Source organism: Xyrauchen texanus, chromosome 16, assembly GCF_025860055.1.
Source record: "Xyrauchen texanus isolate HMW12.3.18 chromosome 16, RBS_HiC_50CHRs, whole genome shotgun sequence".
Classification (NCBI taxonomy): domain Eukaryota; kingdom Metazoa; phylum Chordata; class Actinopteri; order Cypriniformes; family Catostomidae; genus Xyrauchen; species Xyrauchen texanus.
This window is the reverse complement of record NC_068291.1, coordinates 3,333,640-3,353,399: the sequence shown is the minus strand read 5'-3', so window position 1 is coordinate 3,353,399 and position 19,760 is coordinate 3,333,640. Positions and strand designations below refer to the sequence as shown.

General features: G+C 38.6%; 1 protein-coding gene across 1 annotated transcript; it reads left to right on the top strand.

Annotated features, from left to right (window-relative positions):
- Positions 1-11,743: 11,743 nt before the first annotated feature.
- Positions 11,744-17,396, top strand: LOC127657177 (gap junction delta-2 protein-like). Its single transcript, XM_052145851.1, has 2 exons — positions 11,744-12,036; positions 13,481-17,396. Exons 1-2 carry the CDS (start codon positions 11,966-11,968, stop codon positions 14,337-14,339), a joined length of 930 nt encoding a protein of 309 aa, XP_052001811.1. The 5' UTR covers positions 11,744-11,965; the 3' UTR covers positions 14,340-17,396.
- The last annotated feature ends 2,364 nt before the right edge of the window (positions 17,397-19,760 follow it).

The window sequence follows — 19,760 nt, the reverse complement described above, 5'->3', positions numbered from 1 at the left end:
TAAATCACAGCTGTTACACTAAAGTGAAATGTGATTATTCATTTATTTTTGTATTTTTTTCATTTTCAATTGTGAAAGGAAAATATTTAAACCAAGTTTCGATCAGTTAGATGAAATCTAACATTTCTCACTCACGCACAAACATTGAGGCATATGTTAGTGTTTTGTAATCTGGGACAAACGGAATGAACAGCTATTTCAATATCTTCCCTTCCAAAAATAGTTATTTATATATAAATATGTGGTCAGTTTGCGGTGAACCTTTGGCAACACTGAAGAGCTCATTTGTATGTGAAAATGAGTGCCGTGTTTGTCAGAGCTCTTTAGTTTTGTAAGTGTTTTTTTTTCTTGTTGTATTTGTTAGTCTCGAGGTTTGTCAGTGTTTCATAAGACATTCTCTTAATACTGTGAACTTAAGCACATACCTTATGCCGGTATATCACATGAATGTGTTTATTGTGTAATTTGTGAAAGACTTTCTCACAAAGCAGGAAGACAAGTCCTTCACCAGCTCTCCCACTTCAGCTGACAGTTGCTGCTGGAGATCTAAAGCTGCGTTTGGGTCTCTGGCATCAATTAACAGAAACTAACGTTCAGGAAACATTTATAGAAAGCTTTCAAACTACGGAAAGGAAGAAGACTTTACGCAACCCAGGAAGACACTTCCAGTAAGTTTGCGTTGTGTTCTTTAATCAAAATAAAAATAAGTTGACTGTTAGGGGGTTTGGTCAATACTTATTTTAATCATTTAAACTTTTAATGCAGCTTTTCGACAAAATAGGCGTTTTTCTATGACATGTATTTCAACTTATAGTAGGCTATTGCTTATTGTGAATAGTCATGAATAGTTGGGCTTTCCATCTTTGTGAGACTCGTCGTGTGATTTCAACCAGCAACAGGAAACAACAGTTGTTGCGTCAAATACGCTAATCACGTGTGTTGTGTTGTGTTGTGTCTTTATTCAAATAGCACGTTCTTGAAATTGTCACGTGACTACTGATGTTTGTATTTAGTCCACATGCTAACATAATTGTAGGATGTATACTCAAACCAAATCGGAATTTCGTTCTCGGAATGGCTTTAGCCTACTATCAAGGAAGTGTGATTTATGGAAGATTTGCCACTTTTTAAATTTCTCCTGACAGTTTTGAAAATGTTATGTTATAACAAAGTTATACCAGATTTATAGTGCTTATTAAATTAAGATTTTAAAAGCCTATATGTTTTCTCTCACTATACCTTTTATTGTGTTTTAACCTGGTTTCCACTATGAAAATAGTCATGGTGCTAAATTGCAAACAAACTTAAATTTTCCTCTTGTCAAGGAGAAGGCAGATATTTCAGGGTGTCTCCATTTAACTAAAATCTTACCATTTTAAAGTCTTCTTTTGCTATATATTATTTTTTATTTATTTTTACAAATATACATAAACCATTTTAGGAAGATATAATTTTCAGAATATTATTTGAATGTATGTGGTGAAACAATGTTGGCTTTTCCTTATTAGAAACAACGACAATACAAAATTCTTTTTTTTTTTTTTGATGACAAAAAGTGTTCAGTTTACTTGTTCAATTAACCTCTGGCTTATTTTACCCCACTCCCCATTATCTATTGCTGTTATCACTGAAACTATACTGTTTCCCATGCTGAGATTTATGAATGTCCTCAAGGAATGTTCTGACTATGCATTTATATTTTTGTCATGAAACATTAAACCTCCTGTTTAACTTTCATCCTGTAGCTGAGAATGTCGTGTGGCTCATGTTTGTGGGCCATCATCTGGCTGGTGATTCTGCTGGTTCTCGCCTGGCCCTTGAGTATTGTATTGGGGGGGCTGTACGGTCTCATCGCCCCTCTCACCATATGCATCGGTCTGGACCGGCTGGCTGACCTGCTGATGGAGGGTGCCAGTCTGGGCCGAAAGTGTGCTCAGAACATGAGGCATGGCAAACCGTTGTGTTGAGACTCAGCTCAGCGTGACAATGTACATTTGAAGAAGAGTTTGAAGAGTTTCAAAGTCTTTGAAGATTTTAAGCTATTCACCAGGCAAACTTTGCAACTGAATTAATAGAAGTTCCTGATCGTTATATTGTTTTCAATGAGATGCAATTTACTGTTCACCCTCAATGGTTAACTTAGATCGTGATCTTGATAATGAATCACTGTTTTAGGCTGTATTTGAAAAAATAAAACATTATTTCAGTATTCTTTGTGTTATGTTCAAATGTGCACAAAAGCAATAAAGTGAATTTTTTTTTTGTGTAGTTTCATCTCAAATGGAACATTAAAATAATTTTATTACATGGAAACATTTGGCATTTTAAGCACAAACTATGTGTTGCTGCTAGCTTTAGCATGTTAGCCACCCTCAGTCCAACACTTCTATCTCAAATAACATATATTCACACAGTGTGGGATAGATATATATCGGAGTGCAGCTAATTATTTAGAACAAATAAATCTAAAGATTCTGTTTTTGATGGCTAACAGTGTTGACAAAATAAATGTTATTAGCCAGACTTTGCATATTACACAAGTAATAAATGCATTTTGTTTTCTGTTGATGCTAGATAGGCTACTTTATTCAAAGAAATAATTATAAGAATAAAGCATTTCAATATCATAGCAAAATTAATTCAAATTTAATTGAGTAATCTTAACTAAAATATAATAAATATTTTGATTTATTCATTACACTTTGGAATTAATTTCAAATGTGTAATTTTTACATTTATTCATTTGGCAGATGCTTTTATCCAAAGCGACTTACAGAGCCCTTATTACAGGGACAATAACCCCAGAGCAACTTGGAGTTAAGTGCCTTGCTCAAGGACACAATGGTGGTGACTGTAGGGTTCGAACCAGCAACCTTCTGATTACCAGTTATATGCTTCAGCCCACTACGCCACCACCACTCTTTTATCCAAAGCGACTTACAAAAGAGGAATAACACATCATAAGTGATGCATATTAAGGAGACAGCGGAACAAAAAGTGATGCATTACAAAGTTTCACTGGCATCAGGATAGTAGTATCCAAGACAGATTAGAGTGCAACAAGAATATATATATATATATATATATATATAGACTGACAGCCAAAAGTTTGGAATAATGTAGAGATTTTGCTATTAAGGAGGGGAAATTTTTTTACTTTTATTAACCAAAGTGGCATTCAACTGATCACAATGTATAGTCAGGACATTAATAACTTGAAAAATTACTATTTAAATTTGAAATAATATTTTTTTTTTCCAAAACTTTTTAAACTACTTCAAAGGGTTCTCATCAAAAATCCTCCATGTGCAGCAATGACAGCTTTGCAGATCTTTGACATTCTAGCTGTCAGTTTGTCCAGATACTCAGGTGACCTTTCACCCCACACGTCCTGTAGCACTTCTCATAGATGTGTTTGTCTTGTCGGGCACTTCTCACACACCTTACAGTCTAGCTGATCCCACAAAAGCTCAATGGGGTTAAGATCCATAACACTCTTTTCCAATTATCTGTTGTCCAATGTCTGTGTTTCTTTGCTCACTTGAACATTTTCTTTTTGTTTTTCTGTTTCAAAAGTGGCTTTTTCTTTGCAATTCTTCCCATAAGTCCTCCTGAGTCTTCTCTTTACTGTTGTACATGAAACTGGTGTTGAGCGGGTAGAATTCAATGAAGCTGTCAGCGGAGGAAATGTGAGGCGTCTTATTTCTCAAACTAGAGACTCTGATGTATTTATCCTCTTGTTTAGTTGTACATCTGGTCTTCCACATCTCTTTCTGTCCTTGTTAGAGCCAGTTGTCCTTTATCTTTGAAGACTGTAGTGTACACCTTTGTATGAAATCTTCAGTTTTTCTGCAATTTCAAGCATTGTATAGCCTTCATTCCTCAAAACAATGACTGACGGACGAGTTTCTAGAGAAAGCTGTTTCTTTTTTGCCATTTATTAACTAATATTGACCTTAAGACATGCCAGTCTATTGCATACTGTGGTAACTCAAAAACAAACACAAAGACAATGTTAAGCTTCATTTATGCACTGTGGGAAGATGACAAGCCAGTGGAGGAAGTGTGATGCTCCGGGCAATGTTCTGCTGGGAAACCCTTGTTCTGGCCACTCATGTGGACGTTAATTTGACCTGTGTCACCTACCTAAACATCGTTGCAGACCAGGTACACCCCTTCGTGGCAGTGGTATTCCCTGATGGCAGTGGCCATCTTTCAGCAAAATAATGTGCCTTTCCACACTGCACACATTGTTCAGGAATGGTTTGAGGAACATGATGAAGAGTTCAAGGTGTTGCCCTGGCCTCTGCAAATTCCCCAAATATCAATCTGACTGAGCATCTGTGGGATATGCTGGACCAACAAGTCAGATCACCGGCGGCTCCACCTCGCAACTTACGGGACTTGAAGTATCTGCTGCTAATGTCTTGGTGCCAGATACCACAGGGCAACTTCAGGTGTCTTGTAGAGTCCATGCCTTGGGGGGGTCAGTGCTGTTTTGACACATGGATGACCAACATCATATTAGACAGGTGGTCAAAATGTTTTAGCTCATCAGTGTAATAGTGACACTGAAAACAGACGCACAAAAAACAAAACAAAAGTTTTTCGTTTCTGTTCAAAATTTTCGATCCAGCTCCGACATTCAGCAGCCTCCTTTACAAGTGGTTCCCAGTTAATGTGCTTTAAAAGGACGGTTAATAGCACTCTTTTTTTAAATGACAGTACTCTATGCTAAGAGTTGGTGATACACGAGTCGCAGTGTTACCTGATCTTGCAACAGCCACAAGCGACCTGATCTCGTAAAACAAGCTCAAAATTTACATCTTGGTAACCCTAACCCAAAACAAGCAAAAATGAGCATTCCATTTTTTTTCCAGTTATTTGTTTACAATACTTTCTATTATTTAATAAACAACATTGGGGTAAAACAGATGGGAGCACACACTCGTTGCTCTTGACTCTTTGGCTTTAATAAACCATATGAGACCGAACATTATCAAAAAGTATGGCCTTAACAAATCAAACTAAAATAAAACTATATGGATCATTTAATTTAAATGACATATCTGATTCTCTGTCACAATCCTGCAGCATCACATCTGTATAATATCTAACAATAATTAATTTAAGACTCTGAAACAACTGAGAAATTCACTTGTTAACTCCAAATTATAACCGTATTAACCAGCGGTGATCAGCATTTAAAAATAACAGAAAACGGAAAGGAAGTTTGTTCGCGGTTTTTGGATATGTTCTGCAAAAAGTTTTGTACATTTTTTGTTTTTCTCCTTGAATCGTTTCTAGTCCATGAGTACAATTGACTAAAATTATATATAAAACTATACTAACTACTAAATCTACAACCCCAATTCTTTAAAGTTGGGACAGTATGAAAAACTGCTCTCTCCCACCTGGAAAAAAGGAAGACTACAGCTCAGCATTCAACACCATAGTGCCCTCCAAGCTTGATGAGAAACTCCGGGCTCTGGGCTTAAACTGCTCGCTGTGCAGCTGGATCCTGGACTTCTTGTCAGGCAGACGTCAGGTGGTTAGAATGGGCAGCAACATCATCTCATCACTGACCCTCAACACTGGGGCCCCGCAGGGTTGTGTTCTCAGCCCACTCCTGTATTCCCTATACACACATGACTGTGTGGCAACACATAGCTCCAATGCCATCATTAAGTTTGCTGACGATATGACGGTGATAGGTCTGATCACTGACAATGACGAAACATTGAGAGGAGGTGCACACTCTGACACGCTGGTGTCAGGAGCAAAACCTCTCCCTCAACATCAGTAAGACCAAGGAGCTTGTAGTGGACTTCAGGAAGAAAGACAGAGAACACAGCCCCATCACCATTAATGGAGCACCGGTGGAGAGAGTCAGCAGTTTCAAGTTCCTCGGTGTCCACATTACTGAGGAACTCACATGGTCCGTCCACACTGAGGCCATTGTGAAGAAGGCTCACCAGCGCCTCTTCTTCCTGAGATGGCTGAGGAAGTTTGGAATGAACCAGCACATCCTCACACGGTTCTACACTAGTACTGTAGAGAGCATCCTGACTGGCTGCATCACCGCCTGGTACGGCAATAGCACCGCCCACAACCGCAAAGTCTTGCAAAGGGTGGAGCAAACTGCCAGACACATCATCGGAGGTGAGCTTCCCTCCCTTGAGATGGGGCAATTTAAGACTAATAACAATTTGATGTGTTGAAATAAGGCAATGTGAAACCGGAGATGTTAAACAGGTGAGGCAATAGTATCAGTAAATTAGGAGCCTCCAAAAACAGCCTAGTCCTTCAAGAGCAAGGATCATTCCAGACTTGTCAATTTACCAACAGATGCTTTAGCAAATAATCCAGCACTTTGACAACAATGTTCCCCAAAGACAAATTGGAAGGATTCTGGGCATTTCTCCCTCTACTGCACAATAAAGTTAAAAGATTCAAGGAATCTGGTCAAATCTCGGTGAGTAAAGGGCAAGACGGAAACTATTTCTGAATGTGCACGATCTCTGATCCCTCAGACATCACTGTCATAAAAAAAACATCATTCATCTGTAATGGATATCATGAACATGGGCTTGGGATTACTTTAGTAAAACTTTGTTACTCGACACCACTCACCGCTGCACACACAGATGCAAGTTAAGACTTTACTATGTAAAGGAGAAGCCATACATCATCACTGTCCAGAAGCGCTGCCGACTTCTCTGGGCTCTGTCTCATCTTAGATGGAAAGTAGAACAGTGGAACTGTGTTTTTTGGTCCGATGAGTCCACATTTAAAACATTTGTGAAAAACAAAGTCATCGTGTTATCCGGGCCAAAGAGGAAAAAGACCATTCAAGCTGTTATCAACATCAGGTCCAAAAGCCAGTGTCTGTTTGGGTCAGGGGTGTGTCAGTGCCCATGGCATAGGTAACTTGCACATCTGTGATGGCAAATTTTGGAGCAACATATATTCCCATCCAGGACCGTCTTTTTCAGGGACGTCCCTGCATTTTCCACCAGGACGTCTTCAAACCACATACTGTCTGGGTTTCACGTGCATGGCTGTGTGAGCAGAGAGTGCGGGTGCTAGATTGGCCTTCCTTCAGTCCTGACCTTTCTCCAACTGAGAATGTGTGGCACATTATGAAGCACACCATACGGCAACAAAGACCCTGTACAACTGTGCAGCTAAAGACCTACATAATAGATGATTGGGGGAAATTACACTAACAAACGTGTGTCTTCAGTGTTCAAATGCTTAAATAAGTATTATTAGAAGAAATGGTGGTTACACAGTGGTAAACACTCGACTGTCACAACTTTTTAGAGCGTGTTGCAATCATCTGATTTGAAATTATTGTACATAAATACGTAATTCTCAAGGTAAAATATCATATAGTAATGTGTGTTTGTAGTGTTTTCAATATAGCAAAGGGTGAATAAAATGTATATATCACTCCTTTTTGATTTTATTATTATTTTTCATACTGTCCCAACTTTTTCAGAATTGAGGTTGTGTAATAACTCAGCCGATGCTGTGTCATAGCAGGTGAAATATGAACTGATGTTGATATGAGATGTATTCACTGATACAGCAGTTCATTCAGTTCTATATATCTGTCTGTCTGTCAATTCATTCTTGCACACTTTTGAGACACAATGTTCCAATCCTTAAAGAAAAAAAAATAGTGTTTCCTTCAAGAGTGTTATTTATGTGATAACAGCACAAGACCTACTTAGACTATCTGTGTGTAGTCTCTCTCTCTCTATCTATCTCCTTCTCCTCCTCCTCCTCTCAGCCCTAAGGGGAAACTTCACCAGCCAAAATTGTCTGGTTTTAATTTCAAGTTTGTGCTGGCAGCACAGGCCATACACACACAAGGCCCATCTCACAGCATGTGGTGCAGGGAACACATTTGACAGGCGCTGTGGAAGGACTCGGCTGTAAATATTTCATTTGGCTGAGAGATGAAGGATGGAAAAAGGCCTGAGAGCCTCACTTCGCTTCTGCCATATGTGAAGAACTGATGAACCCCTCACACATGCAGAACAGACCCTCCTGTAGTGCTGTTTCAACTATATGAGCTATATCAGGAGGGATGTTTATGTACATGGTTTAATATCCTGATTTTGCTTGTGACTAAGAACAATATATTCTAAAACCAATCCTAGTTTGTTGTTCTGCCATGCAACAATTCACAAAGTGTGCTTTACAAAAGAAGAAATAATTCTGGCTTCTTGCTCACATTGACGCACACAAGACGCTCTTCAGAACATTCACTACTCATACTGGATGACATGATCATCAGGTTTTGTTACAGTATGTCATCTTCAGTGTATGCTGTCATTAAACAGAAGAGACAATACATGGGAGTTTGGAGTAAGTTACACAAAAATCTGAATCCATTACAAATTACTCATTGTTTCTCTAAAATAATTATTGGATTACTTTGCTAAATACTTCATGGGAAACGTACTCACATACAAATTACTTTTAAGTTACTCAACCAATTCAAAACAACCTTTTACAAGCTAAGCCTTTTCTGAAATGTTTTAACATTGTGTTTTTTTTCCATAAGGGGAATAAACTACATGACCAAACGTATGTGAACACCCCCTTTTAATTAATGAGTTTTCTATTACTCTTACACTGTAGAGCCAAAACATTATGACCACCTGTCTAATATGCTGTTGGTCCTCCACGTGCCGCCAAAACGGCGCCGACCCGCCAATGCATGGACTCTAAAAGACACCTAAAGTTGTCCTGTGGTATCTGGCACCAAGACATTAGCAGCAGATACTTCAAGTCCTGTATGTTGCGAGGTGGAGCTGCCGGTGATCTGACTTGTTGGTCCAGCATATCCCACAGATGCTCAGTCAGACTGATATTTGGGGAATTTGCAGAGGCCAAGGCAACACCTTGAACTCTTCAACATGTTCCTCAAACCATTCCTGAACAATGTGTGCAGTGTGGAAGGGCACATTATCCTTCTGAAAGAGGCCACTGCCATCAGGGAATACCACTGCCATGAAAGAGTGTAACTGGTCTGCAATAATGTTTAGGTAGGCGACATGTGTCCAATTGACATCCACATGAATGTCCTTGGGTGCCCAACATCCTGTCAGTGGTTTGTGGTTTGTCCCTCCTCGGACCACTTTCAGTAGCTACTCAACACTGCTGACCAGAAGCACCTCACAAGACTTGCCGTTTCAGAGATGCTCTGACCCAGTTTTCTGGCTATAACAATTAGGCCCGTGTCAAAGTTACTCAGGTCTATACTCCAGCCCATTTCTCCTTCATTCCACATGTTTACAGTGAGAACTGTTTGTTTGCTTACTACCTAATCTACCCAGATCTTGACATGTGGCCTTGTTAACAGATGATCAATGTTATTCGCATCACCTGTCATAATGTTTTGGCTCATCAGTGTATTTCTGTGAGGACGACTGCTATGCCATACAATGACATTCACTTTTGTGTGCTGTGGCAAAGGTTTGTAGAGGCCCTTTTCCAACATCAGTGTCATACCTCACTGATGCTCTTGTGTCCAAATCCGTGCAGCCATGTTCAGCATAGTGAAAAGCTCAACCAGAAGACTGGAAGCTATTATAACAGCAAAGAAAGAGATTAATGCAGGTGGGTTTTGAAATTAAATGCTCAACAAGCACATATGAGTGTCTGCATATTTCTGGTCGTGTAATGTATCATGGAAGGCTGCTTTTATGAAATACACTATGGAATTTAAAGAGTGGGTCAGAAAATTCTGGAACTTATTCTCAAATTACAGGAGTCCATCTGGAGTGATTTTTTTGTCCATTGCCAGTGAAAACATCAGCAAGTGGGAAATCATCAGGAACAGCGTTAATATAAACACTGGGACACCGTGTCAATTTCAAAACGGTTGTCCAACATCCAGTTTGTTCAACCAATAAGAGACAAGGGCGGTAAGAATGTTTGGGAAACCTGTCAAATCCATTTTTACAAGTTTTTTCCCTTAAATATGGGTGATACTGTCCTAGATCTGGTGAAATAACATAATTCCCACAGAAATTAAGTGACTTTTTACATTTTATTTGGATTTAAACTTGATATTATCAACATATTTTAATTATTAACATTTAAAAATGTTTAATATATGTTGGGGTTATAGCTATGCCTTTAAAAGTACCCGGGTTGACAGTTTTACAGTTCATGTGTCCAATACTAGATGTCATTATGAGTTATATATATATCTCTCTTATTGACTACTTGAGGAAAGACCCGGAATCTCGAAAACAGTTTGTCAGGATTACGATCAAAGAACATTTTAAAACGGCAGTAAAATCAGACAACAACTGTCTCATAAAAGGTGCTTCTTTAGCTCAGATCACAGTAAAATAAACCTTTTTTTCAGGCCGGCCCAGCTAATGCACATGCACGCTCTCTAGATAACTGACAGGCGATATCTGAATCTGATAGGTGATTGGCTCTTTTCCCTTTAAGGCTGGACTTCCTTTTCTACATCCGCCATATTGAGTGTTCCAGTTTCTCCCATTAATTGTAATTCAAGTGCTCCGTCTTGTGCTAAACAGCCTTTGGTAATACCCAAGATGAAGGCCAAAAGTCATAGAAAGACCATGAAAAAACATTTAAACATCAAATTAAGTTACTGGATTCCTGCTGTGTTAAAGGTGCACTCAGTAATTTTTTTCCTCATTAAAAAATAGAAGAATTGTAATTTTGCAATATATGTAGGAACTCATGAGCACTTCATTCAAATGAAGACTCCAGTCATATCAGTAAACTTATAAAAGTTGTTTTATTCTACATGGAGAGGGTCCGCACATGGGGGCGGCCATTTTAGAATCACATGACCAGCCGAATACTACTCTCTTAATCTCATTAACCGTCCTGTTATTTGACACGTTCACTCATTGATTAAAATAATCATGACTGACTGTGAATAATACATTTCTACAACAACATCTGAATCTGAAAACTATTGATTTTAAATGATGCTGCATCCAAACCACTGTGTGTCAGTGTAAGTCCAAGATGACACAAAGACAAAAGTTACTGAGTGCACCTTGAAGAAAATTGCCAATTTTAACATGTTGTAAACACAGGTATCAGCTATTCAATGTTAAAGTCATTGTTTACACATACATTATGTTAATGAGGGACACAAAGGCATCAATTGCACGGGATTACCTATGCTATCATTGTTATCCTGTAAGGCAACAGTCATTTAAAAGATGCTACCACCAGTATTACAGTGTAAAGCAACCGATTTTACATTATTTAATAACCGAATGCCTTTGCACTAACACCTTTTATAAACTAGCTGAGGTACCGTGCATTATTTGTACAGTACATGATGTTTTGTCAGAACTGCGCATGTCTACGCCCAACCAGTAGGCGGGGCTAAAGGTGTCTTTGAATCCGCTGTAATAAAACACTTTTCCGAAGGTCTCCAATATGTTCAAGGACGTTTGGGTTCAAAACACGTAGGAACAACTATGAGACTCAGGTATAAAAATCCCAATAAAAAGGTAGAGGTCACATGCACACTCTTCATCTTGAGAGATGATGCTCAGAACGTAGGTTTCACCATCAATGGACTTAAACCACACCTACAAGCACAGCATATCCCATGTTTATTATCTCGAGAATATCTCAAATATGAAATCTCAATGTTTTGGCACCGGCAAATAAAGCCTCTGTTGTTCATGCATGACGCAGCAGGCTCTCCACAGCACTGATAGCACGTTAAATCCTGCCACCCTCCACCCAAACCCATCAATTTGCTGTGGAGATCGAAAATAGGAGGGCTTACATGACTCCAGTCCAGACTGAAGGCGAAGAGAAGTGTGGATCCTCCATCATCAGTACTTCCACAGCGCAGTGTGCCCGAACACAGCGGACAATAATCAGCACACATTCACGCTTTTCCCCGGATTTCTTGCCTGTCTGCGGATGAACAGCCATGGGGGAATGGACCATACTAGAGAGGCTCCTGGAGGCTGCTGTCCAGCAGCACTCCACTATGATAGGAAGGTAAGAGCAAGTATTGGCGTCTGTGACACCGAAATCTAAAGCTGTAAAGGCGTTTGAAGACAAAATTATGGGGTTCCTTCTTGCTAAAAGACGTTACATATACACAATATATATATATATATATATATATATATATATATATATATATATATATATATATATATATATATATATATGACATAGCAACGGATATTTGCATAAGACATATAGAAAATGATTGAACGCAGTTAAAATGTGAATTTCCTTTCACTTTAACCCGCACTGATTCCCAACACAGACGAACTGGACATATATTGACACAATTATTTTGTGTTTATTATTTTGCATTTTTATTTTGGCCGTGTTTAAAGCAAACTTATCCATCTTGCCAGCTGTGCAAAAAAAAAATAAAAAAAATACAATCAAACAAACAAACAATCAAACAGGCGTTACCGCCTATATCACTCATTACAATGCAGTATAAAATAAAAGAGGAAACAAACATGACATTTGTAAAGTAATACATGCAAAAGGAGAAGATTATACTACAGTGAAATGTAACTGAAATGAATCATTCTGTCGATGTGAACGCACCTCAGTTTCAGCACCGGACAGCTCCCTTCACTCATGACTGATCCGGTCGCATACAGTATATTGGCGCATTTATTCGGTGCTTTTGATTTTGTATTTTATTTGGTGCTTCATTTAACGCCATGATTGAGGCAAAGTGATGCTTGCAGTATATGTTAAAAAATAAATAACAAGCAAATGACATACCTACATATATTTGCATAATGCATAGTATGGTAAATATAATGCAACATTATGCAATAGCAGTGAAATGAAACTGGATCCAATTGTTAAGAACGCACCTCGTTTGGGACAGCTCCCTTTGTGAATCAGCATTTATATTGTCATGTTTATTTTGCGTGTGTTTTATTTTGTACTTTAATTGTTGCTTAATTTAAAGCCCTGTTTGAAGACAAAGTAATGCTTCTTGCACTGTAAAAAGTGGTAACCTGCAATTGTTACCTCAGGGAGCTACTACTATCTGATGTAACCCTTAAAATGAATATATATATATATACATATATATATATATATATATATATATATATATATATATATATATATATATATATATATATATATATTCAGGTTGATTTAGTGATGGTAAAAGACATTTATTGAGTTGATTAAAACCAGTTGATTTAGATGTTACCACATTTTCTCAGTGTGCTCACCGTGCATGGGTTACTGCCTATTTAACTCATTAAAATGCAGTATAAATAATAATTCAATAAATAAATAAACACATGTGAAATACGACAGGACACAGTGAAACTGAACTGAAATATAGCGTTCAATCGTTGTGAACGCACCTCGCTTTGAGCACCGGACACCTACACTGATTGAACTGCTTATATATACTGACATGTTTATTTTGCGTTTGCTCATTTTCTAGGATCCTACTAACTGTGGTGGTGATCTTCCGGATCTTAATTGTAGCTATAGTTGGAGAAACAGTGTACGATGATGAACAGACCATGTTTGTCTGTAACGCCCTACAGCCGGGCTGTATACAAGCGTGTTACGACAAGGCTTTCCCCATATCTCACATCCGATATTGGGTCTTTCAGATCATCATGGTGTGCACGCCGAGTCTTTGCTTCATCACGTACTCGGTCCATCAGGGAGCAAAGCACAAGGAGCGGCGATATTCCACTGCCACCGTCTTCCTCGCGCTGGACAACAAGGAGCAGGATTCGTTGAAACGAGAGGAGAGCAAGAATCAAAAGATCAAGAACACCATCTTGAACGGAGTACTTCAAAACACAGAGAACTCCACCAAAGAGGCCGAGCCCGACTGCTTGGAGGAGAAAGAGATGACCAATTCGAAAACCAAACCCGTCAAGTCCAAAATGAGGCGCCAGGAAGGCATTTCCCGGTTCTATATCATACAGGTAGTGTTCAGAAACGTTCTAGAAATCGGCTTTCTGGTGGGCCAGTATTTCTTGTACGGATTCAACGTGCCCGCCGTGTACGAGTGCGATCGCTACCCGTGCATCAAAGAGGTGGAGTGCTACGTGTCCAGACCCACGGAGAAAACAGTGTTCCTCGTCTTCATGTTCGCGGTCAGCGGCTTTTGCGTGGCTCTCAATCTGGCCGAGCTCAATCATTTGGGCTGGAGGAAGATCAAAACGGCTGTGAGGGGCGTGCAGGCCCGGAGGAAGTCCATCTATGAGATCAGGAACAAGGATTTGCCCCGGATGAGTATGCCCAATTTCGGCCGCACTCAGTCCAGCGACTCTGCCTACGTGTAATTGCGCGGAAAGAGAGCGAAATTATGGACGAGTCCCCTCCGCCACTTAAGGGTCATGAATTGCGAGAGTGGGGTAGGACTTTTTTTGTTACTGTTTTAAAGACTTCATTGACGACTGTGGATGACAAACACGTTTGTAAAGCAGTTCAAACTGTAAATGCAACTTTTTAGCAACGTTTGTACTCTGAGATGTACACAAAGAGCAAATACTGATACCTGAATGCATATTCCCCCAATGTAAGCTGCGGTTACACTTTACGTGACACTGTCCGCAATGCATGTTATTGCAATAACTATATGTTACTACAAACAGTTCCGCAAAATAAGCACTATTACTCAGTAATTACCGATGTAATTACACTGTAACGTGAACACTGGCATGTAAAGCGTGACCGAAGCTGCTCTGCTGTACTTGAAGGGAGTAAATACGTTTTGCACTAAAAAGTTAAAAACGTGATGCTAACAGTGTTTGACATCACATTTATGTGACACAATGCACATGGGGAGAGTCTTAACATAGATTTATCATTATTATACTGTACATCAAACACTTTTGCTTCAAATATGATTTCTTTCTTTTGGGTTGCCTGTACTGCACCATTGACCTTAACATAGACTATAGGATTAAATCCACTGCAAAATTGTTTTTGTGTGTGTGTGTGTGTGTGATAGCAGTATGTGTGTGTGTGTGTGATTTCCTTCATTTCAACACCAAAGCGCCCACTGCGTTTATTTGTGAGGTGTCTTTTCGCTTAAGTGTAATCAAGTGCCATACTTGTATATAAATATATATGCATATAAATATAAAATCTATTCTGATGAATATTATCATATCCATGAAAGTAGATTTATTGCTTGAATGATGCTTAATGCATCCAGATTTACTTAAAGTGTATTAGTCGGCAAAAAGCATATTTTTTTCGTTCATTTTGAAAACGGCCAGAAAGTAAATAAAGTGCTGGTCTTTTTCTACACAACACAACAGCAATCTATATACAAAGCAAATGTTTCTTCCTGCTCTGGTGCTGACTTTTCCACTAAACAATTCCAGCAATATTTGTAACCCAGATGAGTCAGAATACATGAGCTTTGATTTGATTCTTTTTGAGATTTAAAATTCCGCCATATCTCCTCCACGCTCTATGATGATGCAAGTGTGTGCTTTCTGCTATAAGGCCTTGTTCGAAATCTGATCATGATCATTCAGATGTGGTTTTGCTTTTCACATTTAGATGTTTATTATTTTTCATTATTACGATGCCACCGTAGATGTATGACAAACAAATGTGTGCCCAGAGAGGAGACTTTTCTTGCGTTCTCTGCATTTCTAAGCTTGAAGGGAAAGTATTGCATGTTTATGAACATATATTTAAGAGAATCTGGACAATTTCAAGGGTTGAAATCTACTCGGCATTGCTCGGGTATTGATATATCACCCCATTCCCCATACGGATTCCTCTGATGCTTGAGAAAAAACAAACTATCACAAGGGACGTTACCGGAGGTTGCGGACACATCTTGAAGGTCACTGATGATAAAGCGAAAGATTGGGACGGACTGTCCAGGATCATCCGGGGGCAGGACCACTGAACACCTGACGGGATGACTTGGCAAAGCTCTGGAATCTCGGACACATAAGAGTGGCATTTTCTCCTAATATAAGAAGGGATGGGGGAAATGGGAACATAAAGACAAGAAATGCTAATTGCTTGGCTGTATGGTGCAATATTCTCTTTCTCTCTCAGTTATTCCTCTATTCTTGGATAAGCATTCCAGGACTGCACAGATACCTTTTACAACTTTGCGGTTCTTACCGAGAAACTGTAAAGACCAGAGAAATCCAAACGAGAGGTTTAGTTGCAAACTGAGCTGAAGGACTGTACTGGACCTTAAAGAGCAAAGCTTTAATAAAACATGAAGACCTGTATCTTCCTTGCCTTATATCTACTGCAGTCTCCCCGCCCCGACCCCTCCCCTTCCTGTCTGATTTTTCTCATTCTCTCCCGTGCATTTTCTGCAACAGCAGACGTGGTATTCTTACAGCTCCTTCTAAATGACAAAAGGATTGGGTTTGTGTCTGAATGTAATTTTGCATGCTTGGTGAAATGATACCTGTGCTGCATTGAAGGTTGTGGCTGCGTTCATGTGAGATGCACCAATGCAAAGTGGTTTGATTTGTCAGGGACACTTGAGATGCATTCTGCACGCTGAGATGTCTCCATTGCAACTTATGCTGATTTACAAAAGGGAAAAAAAGGTCTTGTTCATTCGCCAGTCTTGAAATGACGTAACAAGTAAGCATGGAATGCCATGAAGGTTCTTTTGGGTATTTTTTGGGCCTTTGATTATTAGATTTTCCCTGGAGCTTCATCTCAAACCACAACAAAAAGTGAGATATCGACAGTTTGATGCAGAAATTCATATGCAGTCTGCTTGAAAACGCATCGCAAGTTTATCCTGATTGATTTGCATATTGATAAAGAGGGTCTTGCATGAGGTGAACGCCGAAAAATCACCAGACTGTTCCCTTTTTGAAACCATCAAGCCTCCAATCCTTGTGTTTTGTGTAAACTGAATGAAACGTGGATGGATGATATACTGTGAATTAAATCCACTTCTTAACAAAGATGTTGATGGAAGTGATGGGCCTGATTGTTTGTGTACTCGCCGCATACACACACGCGCATCCCCTCTGAGATTTCATTTAACTGCAGTGTCCTGGAAGGGCTGCGCACAAACTCTGCAATGCACAACTGCTCTCACCTGCACAGCACTGAACATGGGCATTTGGAATCTTAATAAATGTATACATTTTGTGTGTATATATATATATAAATATCTTTTTATTTTGATTTATCCAGACAATAATTTGGATATAGCAGAAACAGCACAAATGTGAAAAATATTCTATTTAATGACTGTTAAATTGGGTAATGAGGTGTTGGTCAAACAAGTATATATACATATATATGTTAGTGTTTGTCAAAGTATTGTGTAATTCAACTGATGTTCAAAGAGTTTGAGAGTAAACAACAAGAGCTATTAATAAAGTTCAAATTTGAAGAACATGCACATTAAAAAGCATCTTTAATTTGTTCATGGACATTTTGTTAATGTATTTTTGGTGGTATGGCTCATGCTTTTTCATTTAATTTCCCAGTAAACCAGCAAAAGAAATTTCACAGTCATAATTGTCTGTATTTGGGAGAGTGTGTAGCATGTATAAAAACTGACTTTATGAATTAACCTCCAAATATTAACATTGAAAATGCAATCAAATATTATTATATGTCCTTCTAATTGTTATCATTTGGTTAAAAAGCTAGACTTCATGGTTAGGTTTAGGTTGTGGGTCGTACTATTTCTTACGAATTCGCCATCTCGTATTATTATTACGACTTTTCATGAGCAGTGTGTGGGTCTAATCTGAATACACAGTAATTAGTTACTGTAATCAAATTACCTGTTAGTCAAAAAGGCAGTGCGATGCATTATTTAAAAATTTCTTGTAATCAGATTACAGTCACTGACTTTCAGTTAAGGTAATTACATTTCAGCACATTACTTGGGTAACACAAAGAGTCAGAAATGAACAAGGGCTCAGGCTAAACATGCCCACTAACTTCTCATTTGTAACACAGGATAAATATTTATTCTAGGCCTAGTGCATTCCTTGAAATTATAGTATGCATATATATATTCAAAATAAAGATAACCGCTTCTCTGATTATTCAGAGTGAACATGTGTTTAACCAACTGATTACTTTGAAGTCTCTTTATGGCATCTTATTATGACATATTTTGTATGGTTCAAAAAATATGCCCTAAAAATGCCATCATAAAAGTGCCATCATAAATCTTTCTAAAATAATCATATTTAAATATGATTAAAATATGATTCATGTGTTCATATGTATCTGTTTGCTGAAGGGTGTACGACAGTGAACAAGGAGGAAATTTAGACATTTTCAATTTGATGAGCGGAAAAAAAGGATGTTTCTGTGAAAAGTGTTTAAGAAAGTATTTTAAAAGCAAAGTAATTAGTAATGTGATTACTTTTCAGATGAAGTAATCAGTTATTTTTGGGAAGTAATAATTTGTAGTGAGTGACTTTTTTGTGTAATGTAGATGATACTGGTCATTATCAGGGTTAGTGTGTTCCTTGAGTATTGAATATGACCTTGGCATTGCTAGTGTTTTCTAGAAAGAAAGGCTTGAGAATGTAGAACCTTGAAATAACATTAGAAAACGACGAACATAACAAGAAAACATTTTCAGAAAGTAATATATTCCATGAAGCCAAAGGCCTCAAAATATTGTGCATGTGGACCAATAGCTTAATAAAGCAACACACTTTAAATCTTTATAGTGTTTTATCTTTGTCAAAACATGATGACAACATATTTTCATCATGTATCAGTTATGGATCACGGCCTCGTGGCTTAACCTGTCCACATGTAACTCTATTACTGTGAGAGCAATTACTCTAAGAGCTTCCACTAACAACAACACACACACACACACACACACACACACACACACACACACACACACACACACACACACACACAGGTGTGTGTGCAGCTATCATTATGAGGACTCTCCATAGACATAATGATTTTTATTCTGCATAAATTATAGATTCTATACCCTAAACCAAACCCTCACAAAACACTTTCTGCATTTTTACATTTTCAATAAAGCATTGCTTAGTATTATTTTTAAGCAATTTGAATTATGGGGACACTAAAAATGTCATCATAAACCATATTTATAGCACAATACACTTGTAATTACCAGTTTGTAACCTAAAAAAAGTCCTTGTAAACCACATAAAACCTGCCCCCCCCCCCACATACACACATACATACACACACACGCACACACGCACACACGCGCGCGCAAACAAACACACATACACACACATACACACACTCATACATACATGCGCACATATACACACAAACCACACGCACGCACAGACACACACTTGCGCACACATACACACACGCTAACACACGCAAACACATGTGCACACACACACACTCACATACACACACTCACACATACATGCGCACACATACACAGAAACAACACACACGCACAGACACACACTCATGCACGCACACACACACACACACACACACACACACACACACACGAACAAACACATGCACGCACACACACACAAACAAACACACACACACACACACACACACACACACACACACACACATAGTGATATCGGTCAGCCTGCACTGAAAGTAGAAAGGATGAGATTAGATTACATCAAATTGTTTATATCACCCATGGATAATGGAACTAGAACCAATGACATTGAGGTTCTTTATCTCTGAAGCAGTGCAGTATTAACCTAAATAATTATTTCCCCTACAGCTATAGTGAACATAATCAAACACAA